Below are 18,950 nucleotides of genomic sequence, written 5' to 3' on the forward strand. Positions count from 1 at the left end.
GTAAGGAAAAAAAATATATGCACACACTTTTAAGTTTAGTTTACATTATTAATATTTTCTTAAAGCTAGACAATCAAAAAAAAAAAAAACAAATCAAGCTCTGACTTGTAGCATTTGCTGATTTCTGAAATTTAAATGCTCTCATTGAAAACTGATCAGAAGGCAGCTAGCTAGAGCTGGCTCTAGTACATCCTAACTATGACTGATTATGACCATGACATAGTAATAGAAGGAGCCAGTACTTCTTGCATTGGAAGTGAGAAAACCTCAGTTTGAATACTGGTTTTACTTAATATGTAATGTTGGGCAGATTGTTTTGCTATTCCCTGATTAGGTATCTCATGTGAAAATGAAGAATTTGGACTAGGTCTCTAAGATCTTTTTCAGCTCCACAACTTTGATGCCATGAATATTGATCCCTCAGAGAAATTAAAAGGCTATAAAAAGAAGTATTTATAATCATGAACATTTTGTCATTTTGACTAACTGGATCCTGAAAGAAAACTTTGGCATTCTTCAGTATTCATCTTTCTATATCCCCTATACTTAACACAATTCCTTGCACATAAACTAGTCAATCAATCCACAAACATTTATTGTCTACTGTGTACTAGACCTTGATAAATGCTGGATATAAACAGAACTGCCCTCAAGGAGCTTACATTCTACTGGAGGAGATAGCCTAAATAGTTTTAAGCTTATAAAAGAGTATATACACATATAAATGAATATAAACATGATAATGGGTGATAGATGCACTAGCTGCTAAGGGGATAAGAAAAGGCTTCAGGTAATGCTTGAGCTGGACTTTGAAGGAAGTTCAACAGTTGTGGATGAGGAGGGAGTACATTCCAGGCATTAGAGACAACTAGTGCTAAGATATGGAAACAGAAGTTGGAGGTTTGGTTGTAAGGCACAAGAAAAAAGTCAGTTTGATTGTATCAAATTTTGTATGAAGGAAAATAATGTGTAATAAGGCTGGGAAGATAATTTAGAGCCCTCTAAGGAATTCATTAACATGAGAATTTCTGGTATGGAAACCCTCTCAACTTGGATCACATATTACAACCCTTCTGATTTAGTATGTAAGACTTTAAAAATTGCTTGACATTCTCTATTACTCTCTCTGTCTCTCTTTTTATTTTTAATTTAATTTTTCTTGAGGGTTTTTATTTTCATTAGGATGTTTTCTTTCACAACTTGACTGTTATGGAAATGCTTTGCATAACTTCATATGTGCTTTCTTAATTGTGGGTGGGGGTAAGGGAGAGAACCTAGAACTCAAAAAACTTAAAAAACAAATTTTTTTTAAAAAGTTTTGAATGTAACTAGGAGAGAAATACTAAAGAAAAACATTTTTTTAAAAAGAAAAAAAAGTTGCTTGAGGTACAAGGGGTTAAGTCACTCGCCCAGGGTCATACAACAAATGAATATCAGAAGTATCCAAGCCCAACAGTCTTTGTACTATGGCCTAGACATTTGAGATCTGAGAAGTGCTTAATAAATGCTTGTTAAGCATGTTAAGTTGAATGTGATTCCACATTCCCCAAAGCAGATATATTGAATTCAGTTCTGGAAACAGCCATAATGATCCACAAGGTGGCCCTAAGAGAATGCAATGAAGCTCTCACTACAAAAGATCCATTATTGTCAGTAGAACATGTTTCCCCCATAGGGAAAGAAAGATAGAAAATTTAAGTAATGGTATTAATGATGATGGTGGTAATGACATATAGTGAAATGCCATCAATGCATACAAGATTTTTCCAATGAAGTATTTATTATTATATAGGGCATGTGCAATAATATCCATGTCTATGCACTGGGGAAATTTTCTCCTCTGCTATATTTTGCATTCCTAAAATAAACCCCTCCTTTATGCCACGGGCATTAAAATATATGTGATATGACAGCAGTAGCTGTGTAGAAGTAGGTCATGCTTGAAGTACCTGCTGCTCTGCAGTGACTCTGAGATGGTTTGTTAGGATGTGGGAGTGTGGGAGGGAAGATAAAGAGGTAGAGAAGAAACGGGGGCTAATTTTAGGATTTAAGTTGGAAAAAAGGCACCTGAATCAGTGCCCAGAATCCTTCCCCAAGCCTGCTGTTAGCATTTTCTCCATTGCCTGCATGAATGTTAAATAACTTCTCTCCTTCTCCACAGCTGCTTGGTAGGTCAATCGACCTAAACAGGCTCATTACCCAACGTATTTCTGCTGCAATGTATAAGTCTTTAGACCAAGCCATCAGCCGATTTGAGAGTGAGGACCTGACCTCGATTGTGGTAAGAGAATTAACTGGGAACTCTGAGGGTCTGGGCCCAGAACTGGTCCCTGAGTTGGAATCGTGGAGATAGAATATTCAGAAAGGAAGTGACTAGTTGTATTAATAGAGTGACTTTCTTATGAAGAGAAATGGATCTCCTATTTCTTCCCATCCTCAATAGAGCCAAATTGAAAGGATAGTCAATAGAATATTGACCTTGGAGTCAAGAAGAGAAAATCTGGATTCAAATCCTGACTCAGCCAATGTGATGTTGGGCAAGTCATGTAATTTTTTGGTTCCTCAGTTTCCTCATTTTTATTTATTTATTTGGAATTGGGGTTAAGTGACTCACCCAAGGTCACACATCCAGGAAGTATTAAGTGTCCGAGGCCATACTTGAACTCAAGTCCTCCTGATTTCAGGGTTTGGTGTTCTATCCATTGCACCATCTAATTACCCCCAGTTTCCTCATTTTCAAAGATGGGGTTAGTCTCAGTGGCCTTTAAAGTCCCTTCCAGCTCTAAATCTGTGATCCCATGATCTCTGATTGAAAACAAAAGCAGAGGTTTTGATGTTCTTCAGGAATCTCTTAAAGTTCTGCTCCTGACTCACAGGCATAACTGTTTATTCCCCAAGATGCTTACTTAGAACCAAATGCGTGCACAGGATTACTGGGATGTGGGAGGATGAAACTCAAACATAGCTACATTCTCCCGGACCTCTCTCTTCTCAAAGTTTCCCTGAGGATGACATAGAGGAAAGAGCATCAGGATGGCAGATAGAAGACCTGATATTTACTCTCATCTCTGACACAGATATTGAGGGGTATTGTTCAGGTCCTCTCCTCTGTGAATGTCAGTCTCCACATCTCCAAAATGAGGAGATTGCACTAAATGAATCTCATAAGTTCTTTTTCAGCTATATAATTATATTTTTAAGCAACTGGTAGCTTAGTGAATGGAGCTTGGAATCAGACAGACCTGACTTCAGATACAGCCTCCAAATACCTCCTAACTTTGTCAATTAATCTTTTTTTTTCCTGATTAAAAAAAGGATCCAAAAAGATGATCCACTGGAGAAGTAAATGGCAAACCACTCCAATATCTTTGCCAGAAAAACCCCATAAACAGAGTTAGGGAGTCACTAAGAGTCAGACATGACAACAATTAAACCACAAAGCAACAACAAATTATATTTTATATTCTAAGATTTCTTTCAGTTTTTATATTCTGTATTTTAATTCCAATTCTGAAGAAGAATCATAGATCTGGAACTGAGAGAGAGTTTAGAGGCCATTTGGTCCAACCCACTTATTTTATATATGAGAAAACTAAGGCCTAAGAAGATTAAGTGACTGACTCACCCAAGATTACACAGGTAGAAAATGGGAGCTATCTAATATGAACTCAGGTCATCCAAAATGTATTCTACTTTAATGTCTCAGCACTCTATTTTTAAAAGTCCTTTCTAGCTCTGAAATTCTGTGTTTTTGAATGTCCCAGAATTTAAAATAGACATGGGTTGTAAATGTGAAGTGGGAGCTTCATATTTTGTGGACAGCATTTTGTTTCAATAGTATCTGAGAGGAAAATGGAAGTTTTTCTCTTTCTGGTGAATTTTTTCCAGTTTTTCACAATGAAAGTGGTCAGTTGGCTCACTCTGGTGGTCCCAGATTACATCAGAAAAGTGTAATGTTACCTTGTGTTCTATAGAGTTCATTTTAACCAAGTTAGAGTCCAGAATGGTCTCTCTTTTTTCCTCACAATATAAAATGTGCTCTTTGTTGGTAAATTTGAGAGGTGCTGGTTTTGATCATGCAAAGAAAGACAACCCCCAGAGAGCATCTTTTTCTGAGAACCCAGTACAGTAACCCCAAGGTAATGATCGGTTTGCTGGGTCAGGGTGGCCTTGGCTCCTGTTCATTAGGAGACAGAGGCTTTTGGTTGCTGCTTAGCACAATCTAACAAAGGTAATTGCCTCATTGCTTTTCTGTTTTAGAAACTTGATACCTAATGAGTTCTGGGAATAATAAAATGTTAGAGTCAGTGCTGAGTCTTCTCCCCTTAGGCCTTAAAGAGCTCTTGGTTTGTGCATCTCGTGCACTTTTCAAGTTTCATTTTATATTATAGTTACGTGGGTATAGTTCATATCTTCCAACTTGATTGTAAACTTCATGAGGGCAGAAATGATCTTCTTTAAGAAAGGAAACAGTGCTTTGAACATAAGAGGCCCTTAAGTTTAGGAGTCAGCATTTTTTTCAGGAGAGAGACTTTAGAGCCATCTGGCTTTGCCTTCTAGAATCTTGAAGTTAGAAAGACCCCTTGAAGCCAGTGGTACCTGATCAGTAATTCCCTCTATAACATATTCAATGAGTGCTCATCCAGATTTTCCTTTAAGAACTCTTAAGAGAGAAAAGCACTTTTCTCTTTGGGATGCTCTAATGTTGGGGAAATTTTCTATTATATTGAACTTACATGTACCACTCTTCAAATTCTACCCAGTGTTTCTTATTTAATTCCTGGGGCCATACACCTGGTAGCCTTTCAGACATTCAGGCAAGTTGACGGTGCAGTGAATAGAGGGCTGGACCTGGAATTAGGAAAATCCAAGTACAAATCCACTCTCAGTCCACTCTCTAGCTATATGATTCTGAGCAAGTCACTTGACCTCTGTTTATCTCAGTTTCCTCATTTGTCAAATGAGGCTACTTACCCAGGTAGCACTTACCTCCCAGGGTTCTTGGGAGGATCAAATAAGATCTTCATTGGTTGAGAGAATTTCTATGGAGCTATTTCCCTCCACTTGATAAAATCTCAAATTTGGACCAAAACCTCATGAAGCAGCTAAGAAGTACAGTGGATAAACTGCTGGATCTGAAGTCAGGAATACTCATCTTGAGTTCAAATCTCACTTCAGACACTTATTAACTGGGTGACTCTGGGCAAATAATTTAATCCTGTTTGCCTCAGTTTCCTCATCTGTAAAATAAGCTGGAGAAAGAAATGGCAAACCACTTTAATATATTTGCCAAGAAAACCCCAAATGGGGTCACAAAGAGTCAGAAATGATTGAAGTGACTGAACAGCACCTGTTTCATAGAGTTGTTCATAAAGTGTATGTCAAGGAAGGGATGTGTTATGTGCTTTACAAATATTATCTCATTTGTTCCTCTACCCTGTGAGGTAAGTACTATTATTGTCCCCATTTTACAGATTAAAAAAACTGAAGCTAAAAGAGGTTAAGTGATTTGCCCAAATTCTTATAGGTACTGAGGATCTGAATCTAAATTTGAACTTAGGTCTTCTTGACTCCAGACCTAACATATCACTTTATTACATAATTATGTTATAAAGTAAGTCTCAGAATTAAAGGAGATAATATATGTCAAGGACTATTAACTAATCAATCAAAAAACATTTATTAAGCACTTATTATATGCTAGATACTGTGGTAAGCTATGAAGATACAAAGAGAAGCAAAAATAGTCCTTACCTTCAAAGGATTTATACTCAAATGGAGGAAGATAATATAAACATAATTAAATATGTGCCAAATACATAAAGTAGAAGGACAATAACCTTAGAGAAGACTCTCGTAGCTATAGAAGAACTAGGAAAGACATTGTAGAAGGAAATGTTTGGGCTGACTTTGAAAAAAGAGTCAGGAGAGAGAGGGATAGAGAAAGAGAAAAGGAGAGAGATACTGAAACAGAGAGAAGGGAGAGAGATGGAGGAGGAGAGAAAGAGAGGGGGAGGAGAGAGAGATAGAAAGAAACAGAAAACAGAGAGGAAGAAAGAAAGAAAAGAAAGATGGTGGGGAAGAGAGACGGGGGACAGAGAACAAAGAAGAGAGAAACAGTAGGAAGATGGAGGGACAGAAGGATAAAAGGAGAGAGAAAAGAGAGAGATAGACAGAAACATAGACAGAGGAAGAGAGAATGAGAAAGGAAAGGAGAGAAAGAAAGAAAGGAAAAAAGATGGTGAGAAGGAGAAGGAAGGAAATAAAGACAGAAGGAGGAGAGAGAGAGACAGAAAGAGACAGAGTACAGAGAGGAAGAGAGAAAGAGAAAGAAAAGAAAGATGGAGAGAGAGGAGAGAAAAAGAAAGACAGACTGTAAGGTAGTCTATGAGGAGAGACAAAGAAGAGTGGAACAGAGAAATAGAGAGAACTGAAAGAATGCAACGGCTCAGAGGAGGATGAGGTTCTGTGGGAACTCCAGCCAAGATGCTGTGTGTCTGGATTGCAGATTATAGATGCAGATTGCAGATGGAGGAGGCTAAAGTGTAAGAGATCAGGAAGGTGCAGGTAATGAAGAGCTTGAAATGCCAAACAAAAGGCATTCTGTTTGATCCAGGAGGCAGAAGGGAACCTCTGGAGTTTGAGGAAGGAGGTGACATGATCAGATCCACAAGGTGATAGTCTGTGTGTGTTTTTAAGTTCCTATTTTATCACCTTCCCTTTGGTCTAATCAAGTCCCTTAATCCCTTGCATTGCCTTAAGCAGTTTTTAGTTTTCAAAGAATTTTCATATACCATTATTTTATTGTCCCCTCATCAAAACCCTGGAGGTAAGTGAGGGCTCAGACAACTGGCTCTGTCTTCTTTCTCTGGGGCAGGAGCTTGAATGGCTTTTAGAGATCAACCGCCTAACCCATCGGCTACTGTGTAAGCACATGACTCTGGACAGCTTTGACGCCATGTTCCGGGAAGCCAATCATAACGTTTCTGCGCCCTACGGCCGCATCACCCTCCATGTGTTCTGGGAGCTGAACTTCGACTTCCTCCCTAACTACTGCTACAACGGATCCACGAATCGGTGAGGGGGGTTTGTGACGGACGGGGGGCTGTGGAGTTTGGGGAGGGGTGATGGGTACTGCATGTGCTTACAATACATACTAAGCACCTCCTGTGTTCAGAGCATCATGTAGGCAGTATGGGAGCAGCCTAAAGTCTACTAGGAAAAAACAACAATAAAGTCTGCCTACAACATAGGTAACGATGGGCAATATGACACGATTGGTACATTAACAGGTGCAAAACATTGAGGAGGAGGTCAGGAAACAAAATGCCAGAGGATATGGCTTCCCACTGGATTTCAAAGGAAGAAGGAAAAGGGGAGCAGGAATAAGCATCTTTTTTTTTTTTTAATTTAATAGCTTTTTATTTACAGGTTATATGCATGGGTAACTTTACAGCATTAACAATTGCCAAACCTCTTGTTCCAATTTTTCACCTCTTACCCCCTCCCCCCTCCCCCAGATGGCAGGATGACCAGTAGATGTTAAATATATTAAAACATAAATTAGATACACAATAAGTATACATGACCAAACTGTTATTTTGCTGTACAAAAAGAATCAGACTCTGAAATATTGTACAATTAGCTTGTGAAGGAAATCAAAAATGCAGGTGGGCATAAATATAGGGATTGGGAGTTCAATGTAATGGTTTTTAGTCATCACCCAGAGTTCTTTCTCTGCGTGTAGCTGGTTCAGTTCATTACTGCTCCATTGGAAATGATTTGGTTGATTTCGTTGCTGAGGATGGTCAGGTCCATCAGAACTGGTCATCATATAGTATTGTTGTTGAAGATTATAATGATCTCCTGGTCCTCCTCATTTCACTCAGCATCAGTTCGTGTAAGTCTCTCCAGGCCTTTCTGAAATCATCCTGTTGGTCATTTCTTACAGAACAATAATAAGGAATAAGCATCTTAAAGCACCTACTGTGTGCCAGGAGCTGTGCTAAGCTCTTTACAATTAGTATCTCATTTGATCCCCACAACAATCCTTTGAGACAGGAGCTGTTGTTATTCTCATTTTTTAATTGAGGTGAGTGAGACAAATGGGTAAAATGGCTTGCCCAAGTTCTCACAGCTGGTAGGTGTCTGAGGTCACATTTGAACTCGTGCCTTCCTGACTCAAGGCCCAGCATTCTATCTACTGTCCCGCCTAGAAGGGCCTTCCAGCTATAGAAGACAGCATGAGAAAGGATGGAAAGGCAGGAAGACATTGCCTGTGGGGGGCACAGTGTTCCTTAGTCTGATAGGTATAGAGAGTATGTGAAGGATGTAATATGAGATCAGACTGAAAAGTTCCAGGCTGTGCAGGGCCTTGAGTGTCAAGCATAATATACATGAATAAATGAATGAATGAAAAAGCATCTGTTGACTGCTTACTAAGGGCCGGGGACAGTGCTAAGGAAACAAATAGAATAGCCCCAGTATACCCAGTACAACAGAAAACGTGACAGAATGGGCTTTTTAACTCCCTTGGGATTCTATCCTCCTAGGGACCCAGAAAACTAATTGAGATGGCTGGTAGATGGAGAGACAGCTTGGTATATGGGAATGGACCCTGGTCTCAGAGTCAGACTTGATTTAGAGTCCATTCTCTGCCACTTATTAGCCATTTCACTAGACAAGTCACCTCCCTCTCCGAGTCTTCATTTTCTTATGTAAAAGAGGGGAGAGAGGCAGGATTGTGTAATAGCTAGACACCAGGAAGTGAGCCAGGTGCCACCTCTGACGTTTATTGGCTGTGAGACCCTGGGCCAAGAAGTCTCTGTTCTCTAGGCTAGGCAAACCAAACACACAGCTGATTCTAACAAAGCACTTTGCCTTTTGGATCCAAACATGGAGCTTCTTGGACCTCAATCATCTTTATAACTTATTTGACCTTGATAAACATGCAGCTAAGAGCAAATGACCAGCTCTGCAAACCTATTTCATTTTTCCGTGGCCATTGTAACTTTCAAAAAGGAAAAGTGGAAAAGGAACTTATAACTTCCTATAACAGCAGTCCTCAAACTTTTGTTCTCAACATCTTTGTCCTGTTAAAAATGATTGAGGATCTGTCCAAAGAGTTTTTGTTTATGTGGTTTATAGTTATAAATATTGATCACATTAAAAATAAAAACCAATTATGAATTTGTAGACTCTCTGAAAGGATTTCAGTGATTCCGAGGATACTCTGGACCAGACTTTGAGAACCACTGTGACCTATAACATCCATTCCAGGGCTTTGCCCATATTAGGTAGTTAGTAAATGCTTTTTTGATTGATAGGACATGATCACCACGGTCTTTGATAAAACTCCTGAATTAATAATGGGTGAAGTCCATCATCTCGATTCAGTTCAGAAGGGGCTTTATTACAGCACATATCCCTGTATTGGAATTTCAGAATACATCTAACTCTTGATCCCTCTCTTCTCCTGTGTCAGCTTTGTCCGAACAGCCATCCCCTTTACCCAGGAACCCCAGAGGGACAAACCTGCCAATGTTCAGCCATACTACCTCTATGGGTCCAAGGTCAGTGATTTATCAACACATTCCTTGTAAAATTGTCAGTAGAAGACCTCAAATCAGCAGATTACATGAAGGGAAGTGTCTTCCAAACTGGGAGCTCAATGAGTCAGAAGGCTTAGGGATAAAAGAACATCAGAGAGAAACAAGGATACTGGAGTCATTTTAAAATCAGCTTTATTGAGGCTGAAAATCTGACTTGTGCATGACAATGTAAAAACATGGTATTTTGTTTTATCCTGGTCACATACTGACTATCATGAAGGGCTTGAGAATGGGAGGAGGGTATATAATGATCTTTCTAAGCTTGGTTACTTTTTTCTTTATGTACTAATTATAGGCTGCTCATATAATCCTGTGATTCTGCTAAGTGATGACATAGGTGTAGAGTGGAGGGAAGGGATGGATGCTGGTAGTATTAGGGAGATTGTAGAGATGTCTATCTTTGCTCACTGGTTTCAGCCTTAAGGGCCAGCAAGCCCTCATTTCACACTGATCTAGTCAGAGCAGGAAGATGAATCTTTTTTCCTTTCCTGCTATTTATATTTATATGCACAGATCCAGTCTAAGGCCCTTGTGCCTTTTTTGGACCATCATCCACAAGGTGAGTTCACCAAAGGAGGAAGTTTCATGCCAGGGGGCTTTGTAATAGGAGAAACAAAAGAGCTGAACATTTCAATTATTAAGAAGATTATAGTAAATCCCACCAAAATTCAAGAAAAGTTTTTTCTCTCAATTAAACAAAAATCTGCCACTATTAATTATCAAGATCCTTCTCAAGCTCTGGCTTGGGACTCAGAATAATTAAAAATACTCCTCAGGGGAATGGGATTGTGTGATCTTGGGCAACATTGATTACCTATATTTATTCTTAAAAGTTAGCTTATTAAGTCCTTTCTTCTCAACACCCTTACAAAATAGAGAGTACACAGATTTCTCTTTTGTTTTATTTTTGACTGAATCTACAATTTCATTTGTATTGGGTGCTCTTCATGAAGAATTTCTTCCCTCAATGTGGATCAACAACTGTTCTGTAACTCTTAATTTTGGAAGGAGGGATAATCTTCTGGAACATTGAAGTGACTTGCCCGGGAGTACATTGCCAGTGTGGGTTCAAGGTGGGACTTGAATTCAGGCCCAGGCCAGCTTTCAGTCCAGGATGCCATACTTCCTCTCTGGTGCAAACGTCCCTGTCCTCAGGATCACTGGGGCTAATTGGCTTGTCTATGGCCATAAAGGAGCTAGAAATCATATTCCAAGGTCAGTCCTTTTTCCCACACACAGCTTAAATTCATACAGTCTCCCTAAAGCTTCACTTCCTGCAATATAAAATGGTAGATGGGGGATTGTTGGACTTGGGAATCTCTGTTATCTTCTGCCACTCTACACTGCCCTTCCAGAATATAGGTAGGGTGGGAAATATATGTTTTGCACTAGAGATGAAATGAGAATAGACAGAAGCCACAATGTGCTAGAGGCTATGGGGGTTTTTTATATAACACCAATCCAAACCTTAAATTTTGTCTCCCCTAGAATAAGAGAAAAGAAAAAGGAAATTTTTCTTTTGACAAAGGGAAAAAAAAATCTAATCAACCAATATTACTTAAGCACATGTCAAGAAACTGGCTACACTCCATTGGCCCATCTCTTTAACCACTCATCTATCACTCATAATCCACAATGAGGAAATACAGCAGCTTGATCGTTAGTCCCCTTGTGAGAGAGGCAGGCAGAGGGAGAACTGTGGGTACTCTCAGAGATGGCGGTAGAACCCTTGGTCAGTAGCACTGTCATGGGAAACTCCTGCAGGTCTTCCTCCCTCTGCCCTCGGCCCGGAGCATCCTCACCCCACCTCACCAACTCATCAACTTCTTCCTGCTGGCTGGAGTGGTATGCCCACCGTGGCTCATGACATCTCAGACACCAGAACTGCAGACAGAAAAAAGCTAAGATGGCCATGAAGCAAGCAAGGAGAAGGGCAGTGACCACCCAGAGAGATACTCCAGCATCCAGCTGAGAGCTGGGAGAAGCTCTGGTGCCTTTATCCAGAGTGTGGAACATAGTGCAGTGGTTGCTGGAGGGGTAGGAATTCTTGCAGGTGATGCACAGGAAGTAGAGAGTGGATGGAGCCAGTTGGCGAAGGACCAGGGAGCTGAGCGTTCGGGGCACTCTTTCTTCATGGTGAAAAGGGTGGCGCAGGTAGCCTGAGAAGATGCTGTTCCAGTTGGGCCTGTACATGACATGGTAATTGTTCTCCAGACAGGGCTCCAGTGTGGACCAGGAGATAGTTGCTTTGGTGTAAGAAACATTGTTAACTTCAATGTTCATCACGTCTCTGAAATCCAAAGCACAAAAAAAGATCAATTCTCCTTACCCTGGCAAATCTGCCTCCATCCCAAGGAAAAGAATCTAGAAATGAGCAGCAAGCATGGTCTCTATACTTGGCCAGTACATATTTTTAAGGAAAACTTCTGGAGAATTCAGACATTTAGTAAAAGCCTGTTATATGCTGTTTTCAAGGCTGGGGGAGATCGATAAGTCACAGTTTGTACCTTCATGGTATTTACAGTCTAGTGAGACAAAGGGGAAATGACTATAAATAATACGGTCAGATCCAATGAACATTTGTGAAGACCTTGTTCACAAAGCCCTCTGCTGAGCAATGGGGGTACCAGGAAACCTTAAAAATGGTCACTGCCCCAAGAAGCTCATATTCCACTGAGGAGAGTTGAGGACGAGGAACAATGTCTTAACATAAATATTGGGATAGGGACTAGATCTGTATTTCATCTCAGTTGAGGAAATGCATTCTCATCTGGGTAGGTCAACTCCTAGTAGTAGAAGGATGTTTAGAGTGCTATGAAGTCCCATGGCTCATTCTAAGTTCCACAACCAGATATACAGCCTAAGTCACAAAACCAGAATCAAAGGTGAGACTGAAATCCAGATCATTCTGACTTCAAAGCCAGCTCTTTAGCCATTATATTGCACTGCCTCTCTGTCTTACAGATAAATATATACATGATAATTTGCTCATTAAATTAAAGAAGAGAGAGAAGACACTGAAAGCTAATGGATCAAGAAAAGCTTTTCAGCTAGGGAATGAAACTTGACCTGAGTTTGGAAGGAGGCCAGAGATTCCAGGAGCAAGCATGAAGAGGCACTGCCAGCCAGACCTGGGGAACAGTCTAAGCAGATGGTGCCCCATAACTGGAAGGCACCTCCAGGAATGTCCCCACTAGTATCTCTCTTCATCCCAGCTTAGGGATAAACCTGGGCTCTTGAAGGCTATGCCAGTGAAGTACAAACCCTGACAAGTCCTATCAAAAGGCCAAGGGTTTGATTCTGTGCCCAGAGATGAACTGTGGGCCTATCTTTCAAGATGAGCTTTGTTAAGTCGATCAACCACTTAGTCAATATTTATCAAATGCCAGCACTGTGTTAAGTGCTGGTATTTGGAGAGATGCATCTGTTTGAGCACCAGATGATTATTATTATTTTTTTTGGCCATAATAACACTATTAAGTTGGACAATGTCTCCTGAATCCTGGAATGGCTATAATCAATTTTTTTTGTTTGTTTTTTTAAAGGGAATACTCCCCTTTTACTCCATGAAAGAATAGGTCTTTTGAATTTTGAAATAAAAAATTCAATAGAAATGCATTGAAAATATAGAGAATAATATAAGCAAAGGCATGAAGGCAGGTAAATTTAGAGTGTATAAAGGAGAAAATGAGTAGTTCACAGTCTAACGGAAACGCATCTTACCTGGAGATAAAGTTGGAAATATTATATGGCATTATATTGTGGAAGGTCTAAAAAAACCAGCTCATGAGAATGAGCTTTTCTTTTTCTTAGATAAGGAGTCATGAAGGAATTTTAAGCAAGGAAATGAAATTTTGAGTTCTGTTCCAAAAGAAAGATTTCTATGGCAAGGGTACATGGGATGTCTAGGGAGTAAGAGCAGAAGCAGTAATATTGGTTAGAAGGCTATTGAAATAGTAAAAAAATGAATGATAATGAGGAGCTGGGTTGATATAGTATTTGTGAGAATAGAGAGGAGGGGTTAGGATATGAATCACTGCAGATAGGGTTGATGTGACTTTAGCAGCTAATTAAATGTGGCAGCTGAGGGAGGGGAAAGAAAAAAGTGAAAGGAAAAATATATAGTTGTAGGGGTAGGATTGAAACAATCTCAACTAGCTTAGCTTAGCTTAGAATGATCTTCTGGTCCAAACTCTAAGAGCAGAATAGCCCAGAGCTCTGGGAGGCCCTGCCTAAGGAAGATGTTAGTGTGGAAGAGACTTAGGGTCTTTGACACAAATGGGAGAGAGAAAATTCTAGGTATTGACACCCCCTCTAAGTAGTACCTGCAACAACAGTAAGTAGGCCCAAATCCCCCTTCATCCCTTCATATATCTTTTGCTTTTTTTCATTTTTCTCTCTCCTTCTTCTCTTCCTTTTCTTCCCTTCCCCCTCTCTTGCATCCTTCCCTTTTTGCCATCTGCTTTGCCTGTGCTATGAGATCCAATGGTCCCCATGGACATTGGGACAATCTCATTAAGTTTTCCAAGCTAAATAGGAGGGTAATGGCTGAGATTCTTGATCTTTGAATGGTCTTAAAAAAGAAATATTCTTAAAAGTATAAGGAGGAAGGAAGCAGCCGAACTAGAAGCTTCAGGCTTAGTCACTGGAGCTCCCAGATACCTATTCAAATTCAATTTATTCAGCTTCTTTCCTCTGTGATAGCTCCCCTTTGTCTAGTCATTAAACTATAAAATGCGTCATGCCTGATAACATGGGAGAAGGCTTTGTGCCAGACAGCTCCTGTCTCACAGCGTGGTGCACTCAGCAAAAGCCAGCCAGGCTTTTACAGGGAGGTCCATCTGAAGGCAGAACTGCTGTGTTCTGTCTGGAGACCCTGGCAAAGGGTCTTGGGACTGGCGAGGACAGACACACTTCTTTTGGCTCCTGGCTACCAGAAAACTTCATCAAATCAAGTAAAACCCCAAAGAGGCTCCCACAAAAGGAGAAAGATATTGTAAGCCATTAGCCTGTCACATTTGAAGGGAAGCTATGATCAATTCTGTTCTGCTGATTTTATAGTCTTAAAGCGGGAAGGAATCTTGTAATCCTTCTACTCCAAACCCTCTCATTTTATAAATGAGGAAACTGAGCCCCAGAGAGATTTAGTAACTTTTCTCTGTAACATGCCCTCCATACTTCCTGAATTCCCTCTCCAAGTTCTTGCTGTAACAGTAAGAAACAGCCGTACTCTGTAAATGCAGTTTTACATGCAATTCTCCCCCCAATACACATGCAACTGTTTTTTCTAAGACAATAAAAATTAAGCAATCCAATGTGATCTTGAGTTTACCAAGAGGCGTTATTTTGCTTTTTCCCCTTTACCATCTCCTTATTATCTTGCCTGCGTTTCTTAAAGGAACTGAACTACAGGAAAATATATGGCACTGAAATGATTTTCCAGGTATTGCTTTTCATCTGAGATCATAACACTCAGGCTTGGAAATATTCCTAACATTTGGCTGAGCATCCCTTCCTTGAAAAATGGATTCTAAAGGGATTCATTAAGTGCTTTCAGTAACTATCTCTGAAGGGCTATTATAGAACAATATCTGGGGAATCTTGTTCATTCTCTCCCTTCTCTTATTCCCTCCCACACAAGCATATTATCTCTTCAACCTAATTTGACTAGGAGTGGAGGACCCAATTCATTTACATAGAATATCCAATGGAAGGACCTTTAAAGATGATTTATATTTACTCTACAATTTTATAAGTTGAGAAAACTGAGGCTCATAGCACTAACGTGGTCTGAAATGAATATATAGCTCAGTAGTGGAAGACTTGGGATGTGAACCCAGGACTGCTGACGGCGAGTCCTATGATTTTTCTACAATATAACCCTGCCTCAAATCTGTGCTGTTCATTACTTTATAGCTCATGGAGGATTGGGAAAGAAGATTTTTATAACAGTTACTCCGTCATCTTAGTTAAAAAAAAAAAAGTGCCTCTTTTCATTTTAGCCCAAAGCCATGGTATATTGGCTCACTTGACAGACTGAGTTGCTTAATAAAGCATCTTCTAGTTCCCTAATAAATAATATAATATATAGATATATAATTTACATACATATACATACGTATTCATTCCTTACTTCTCTGAATAAATGCATACCTCTTTTAATTCAGCCTCACTCTCCTATTCTCCTTCACCCCATTCCATCGCATTTCTACCTATTTCCTTTTTGTCTTCCTCTCTGCTTTTGTTCTTAAAAGCCCTGACTTTGTTGATTCATTCCCTTGTTCCCTCCTCTGTTCCAAGTAATGGCAGGGGTTTCTCCAGACAGAGCGTGAGAAAGAAAGGCTGTGTATCTTACCTTACAAGTTCTCTTCCCTGGAGAACTATTCAGCCAGAGCCCAGCTCTCGGTGATAGAGCAGACAGAAAGCAGAATTAATGATGCTTTTCCTTCTTTCCCTCACAGTTAGGGTCCTCCCTGATGTCTCTTTTGCTGCTGACTGAGAAAGCCCATTGCCACCTCTACACCCCTCCAAGCTTTGTATTATACATTTCTTCAGAGTCAGCATCCCTCACCATGGCAACCAATAAGACCTGTACGCACATCCGTTTTCAGGGAGCCAGTCAGTGGTCTGTCTCCTGAAAGCCTGCAGCCCTGGGAGGGAGGACATTTCTTCTTTCTGTTTGGACAAAGAGTTAAAAAAAAAAAATGGGAAAAATCAAATTTCATGCTTGCCTTAGTTTTATCTCTTCTTTAATACTTCTGTTTGTTCATATTTTTCTTTACTCACTTCAACCATGATTGAAGAGTTAAGAGAATTCATTTGAGTTTTTTTGTGGCAAAAATTACCTTATCTTCTTATCCCCATTTATCCTAGTTGCACTTAACGCCTTTTCCTTTTTTATTGCTGTTCATTTGATTCTCATCTATCACCTTCTTTTCTCCCCATCTGGCTCTTCATCTCTGTAATCTCTCTTAATTTCCTTATTTTGCCCTGGTATTATGCATTCATTATGCAATCTTGCCATTTAATCATTCAGACAGGGTCTCAATTTCCTCACTTGTAAAATGAGAGGGCTAGTCTACTTGCTCATTGAGTTCAATGATTCTGGGATCTTTTCAATGATTCCTTGTTCTCTTTCTCCACAGCAGCATGTTCTGGCTGTGAGATTTCAACTCCTCTCTTCCCTATGCTTTTTATGTCCGAAATGAGCCACCAAAAGCCCTGTTTGGAGAATACAGGAAAAAGATTTACTCCAACAAAATAGGGATATAGCTATATTATTCAGAGAGAAACAAATTCATGGTAAAGTTTTTTTAAAAGCACTATACTCAAAGTCAGAAGACCCAACTATGGTAAGCCCTCAATTCTGACTGGTTAGTGTCTGTTAGTGTACTGATAGTGACTATGAGCAAGTCACTTATTCCATTTGAATCAGTTTTCCAATCTTCAAAGTGGGGATAGTGTTCCTTACACAACCTATCCCCTAGGGCTATTGTGTGGAAAGTGCTTTGGAAATCAGAAACAGTTATAGACATAGGAGCTGTTATTAAATGTGTCAACCTTTCTGTTGACCTGTCCAAATTTACTCAACTGGTAAAAGGTGAGGGTGAAATTAAAACTCATGAATTCCGATTCCTTGACTAATACTTTTTCTGCATTGCCAGGTGGAATAGCCAAAACCAAGAATAGCCAAACAGGCTCAGCCTAGAGCAGTAGGGAATTGTCTGGAAACAAATAATTCATCCTTCAGCCCTGTTCTTCATTCAGTGATGAAAAATCCTCAGTATGGTCCTTTTACTGCATTACGCTCTCTTGTTTTGTTTCCATTTTCATAATGAGCAATGGCCAGAGAAAGTCACCATAACTTTGGGTCAGAATCAATCCCAGATGACAGGGAAGGAGCTATGGAATGGCATCTGAATGTACCACAATCACTATCTGGCCATAGTAAAGTCAGGGATTAAAAGATTAAAAGAGTGATAAGTATCTGTAGATGGAATTTCCAATATTGGGAGTTCCTTACACCATTAAAATCATTGGTCCCAACTCTCTACCCCCAAAATAAAGATATCACAAACAATTTCCAATTAACCAGATTTTTTAAAAAACAATTGACACATCACTTAAAATTTCCAAAGCCATGTGTGTATGTGTCTAAATAAATTCATTTAGGTCTCACAAATCCCTATGAGATTTCTAGATGTTTTATTTTATTTTACAGAAGAGTAAACTGAGCCTCAGAGCAGTTAAGTGCATGGCCCAGGGTGACACAGTTAATAAGCATCATAGATAAAATTTGAACCCAGGTCTTCATGATGCCAAGTTTAGGACTTTTTCTACTATATATATGCAACAAATTGTACATAGTAGACATAGCTCCCAAAAAAATTAATATTTCCTCTTAAAAGCATCTCTGATCAAATTTTAAGAGCATGTAACTATAATTTTTCCCCAAAATTGTCATTGCCTCTTAAAATTGTAAGGTTAAGAGAAGGCTATACAGTACAATATATTTGGCCTTAGCTTTCATACTGCAGTTATCCCTTTCATATTTCTGGGGTAGGGGGCATGGGAAAGTGCCCATTGGGATGGAAAGTACTGGGATCTGGAAAGTCCTTGCAAGATTTTTTTAACCCTCTTTTGTACCAGAGAAGAAGTCTGAAGTTTTTCTTTTATAGAGTATTTATGGTATCTTATTGTAAAATTTGTGTTAGGTATTTGGTTGTAGACTCTGTGTTGCCTTCTGGTCTTCTTGTATCATCTGTAGCTTCTGCAAAACTCCCCAAAAGTTCCCATTTAATTTCTTATGCTAACCTATGATATATCAGAACTATGATGTGTACTCCATCCCAAAAGTATACTGTATCCATAAGAGCTATCTTTTACTGAATTTAGCAACTACTCTACCATGACACTGGTCAGCTAGGTGGATAGAATGCTAGGCTTGGAATAGGAATATTGATTTTTGAGTTCAGATCTGGCCTCAGATACTTTCTTATTTGCATGACCCTAAGATCACACAATCCTATTTACCTCAGCTTCCTCAGTTCATAAAGTAAGTTGGAGAACTTGGAAATGGCAAACTTTTCTAGGACCTTTGTCACAAAAACTCCAAGTCGAATCATGAAGAACTGGACACAACTAAAATGACTCAAGAGAAAAACAGTAAACAACTTCTGTGATCACCAAAACCAAAATGTCATTTATTACTCACAGGAATAAGGACTAAACCTGTGTTTTCAATGGTATGAGTAACTTCTGGGTGATGAAATTCTCTCTGTCAGTACAGGTCAGTCCTTTCTCTGCAATCTGCAGTCTTAGAGAAATTGACTTATCCAA

At 39.5% G+C, this 18,950-nt stretch overlaps 2 protein-coding genes across 2 annotated transcripts in view; one reads left to right on the plus strand and one right to left on the minus strand.

Moving 5' to 3' along the window:
- The window catches only part of CYFIP2 (cytoplasmic FMR1 interacting protein 2), a 140,830-nt gene that overhangs the window by 72,519 nt on the left and 49,361 nt on the right, over nt 1-18,950 (plus strand). The window contains exons 21-23 of the mRNA XM_031953599.1: nt 2,162-2,281; nt 6,878-7,077; nt 9,485-9,572. Of these exons, the coding sequence (XP_031809459.1) occupies nt 2,162-2,281; nt 6,878-7,077; nt 9,485-9,572 (408 nt within the window). The remainder of the gene's footprint in view (nt 1-2,161; nt 2,282-6,877; nt 7,078-9,484; nt 9,573-18,950) is intronic.
- The window catches only part of FNDC9 (fibronectin type III domain containing 9), a 47,194-nt gene continuing 39,315 nt past the window's right edge, over nt 11,072-18,950 (minus strand). Inside the window, exons 3-4 of the mRNA XM_012551999.3 lie at nt 15,967-16,286; nt 11,072-11,901 (exon numbers count right to left, since the gene is read on the minus strand). Of these exons, the coding sequence (XP_012407453.1) occupies nt 11,235-11,894 (660 nt within the window). The 5' untranslated portion in view covers nt 11,895-11,901; nt 15,967-16,286 and the 3' untranslated portion in view covers nt 11,072-11,234. The remainder of the gene's footprint in view (nt 11,902-15,966; nt 16,287-18,950) is intronic.

The sequence above is a fragment of the Sarcophilus harrisii genome, chromosome 2 (assembly GCF_902635505.1).
Source record: "Sarcophilus harrisii chromosome 2, mSarHar1.11, whole genome shotgun sequence".
NCBI lineage: Eukaryota > Metazoa > Chordata > Mammalia > Dasyuromorphia > Dasyuridae > Sarcophilus > Sarcophilus harrisii.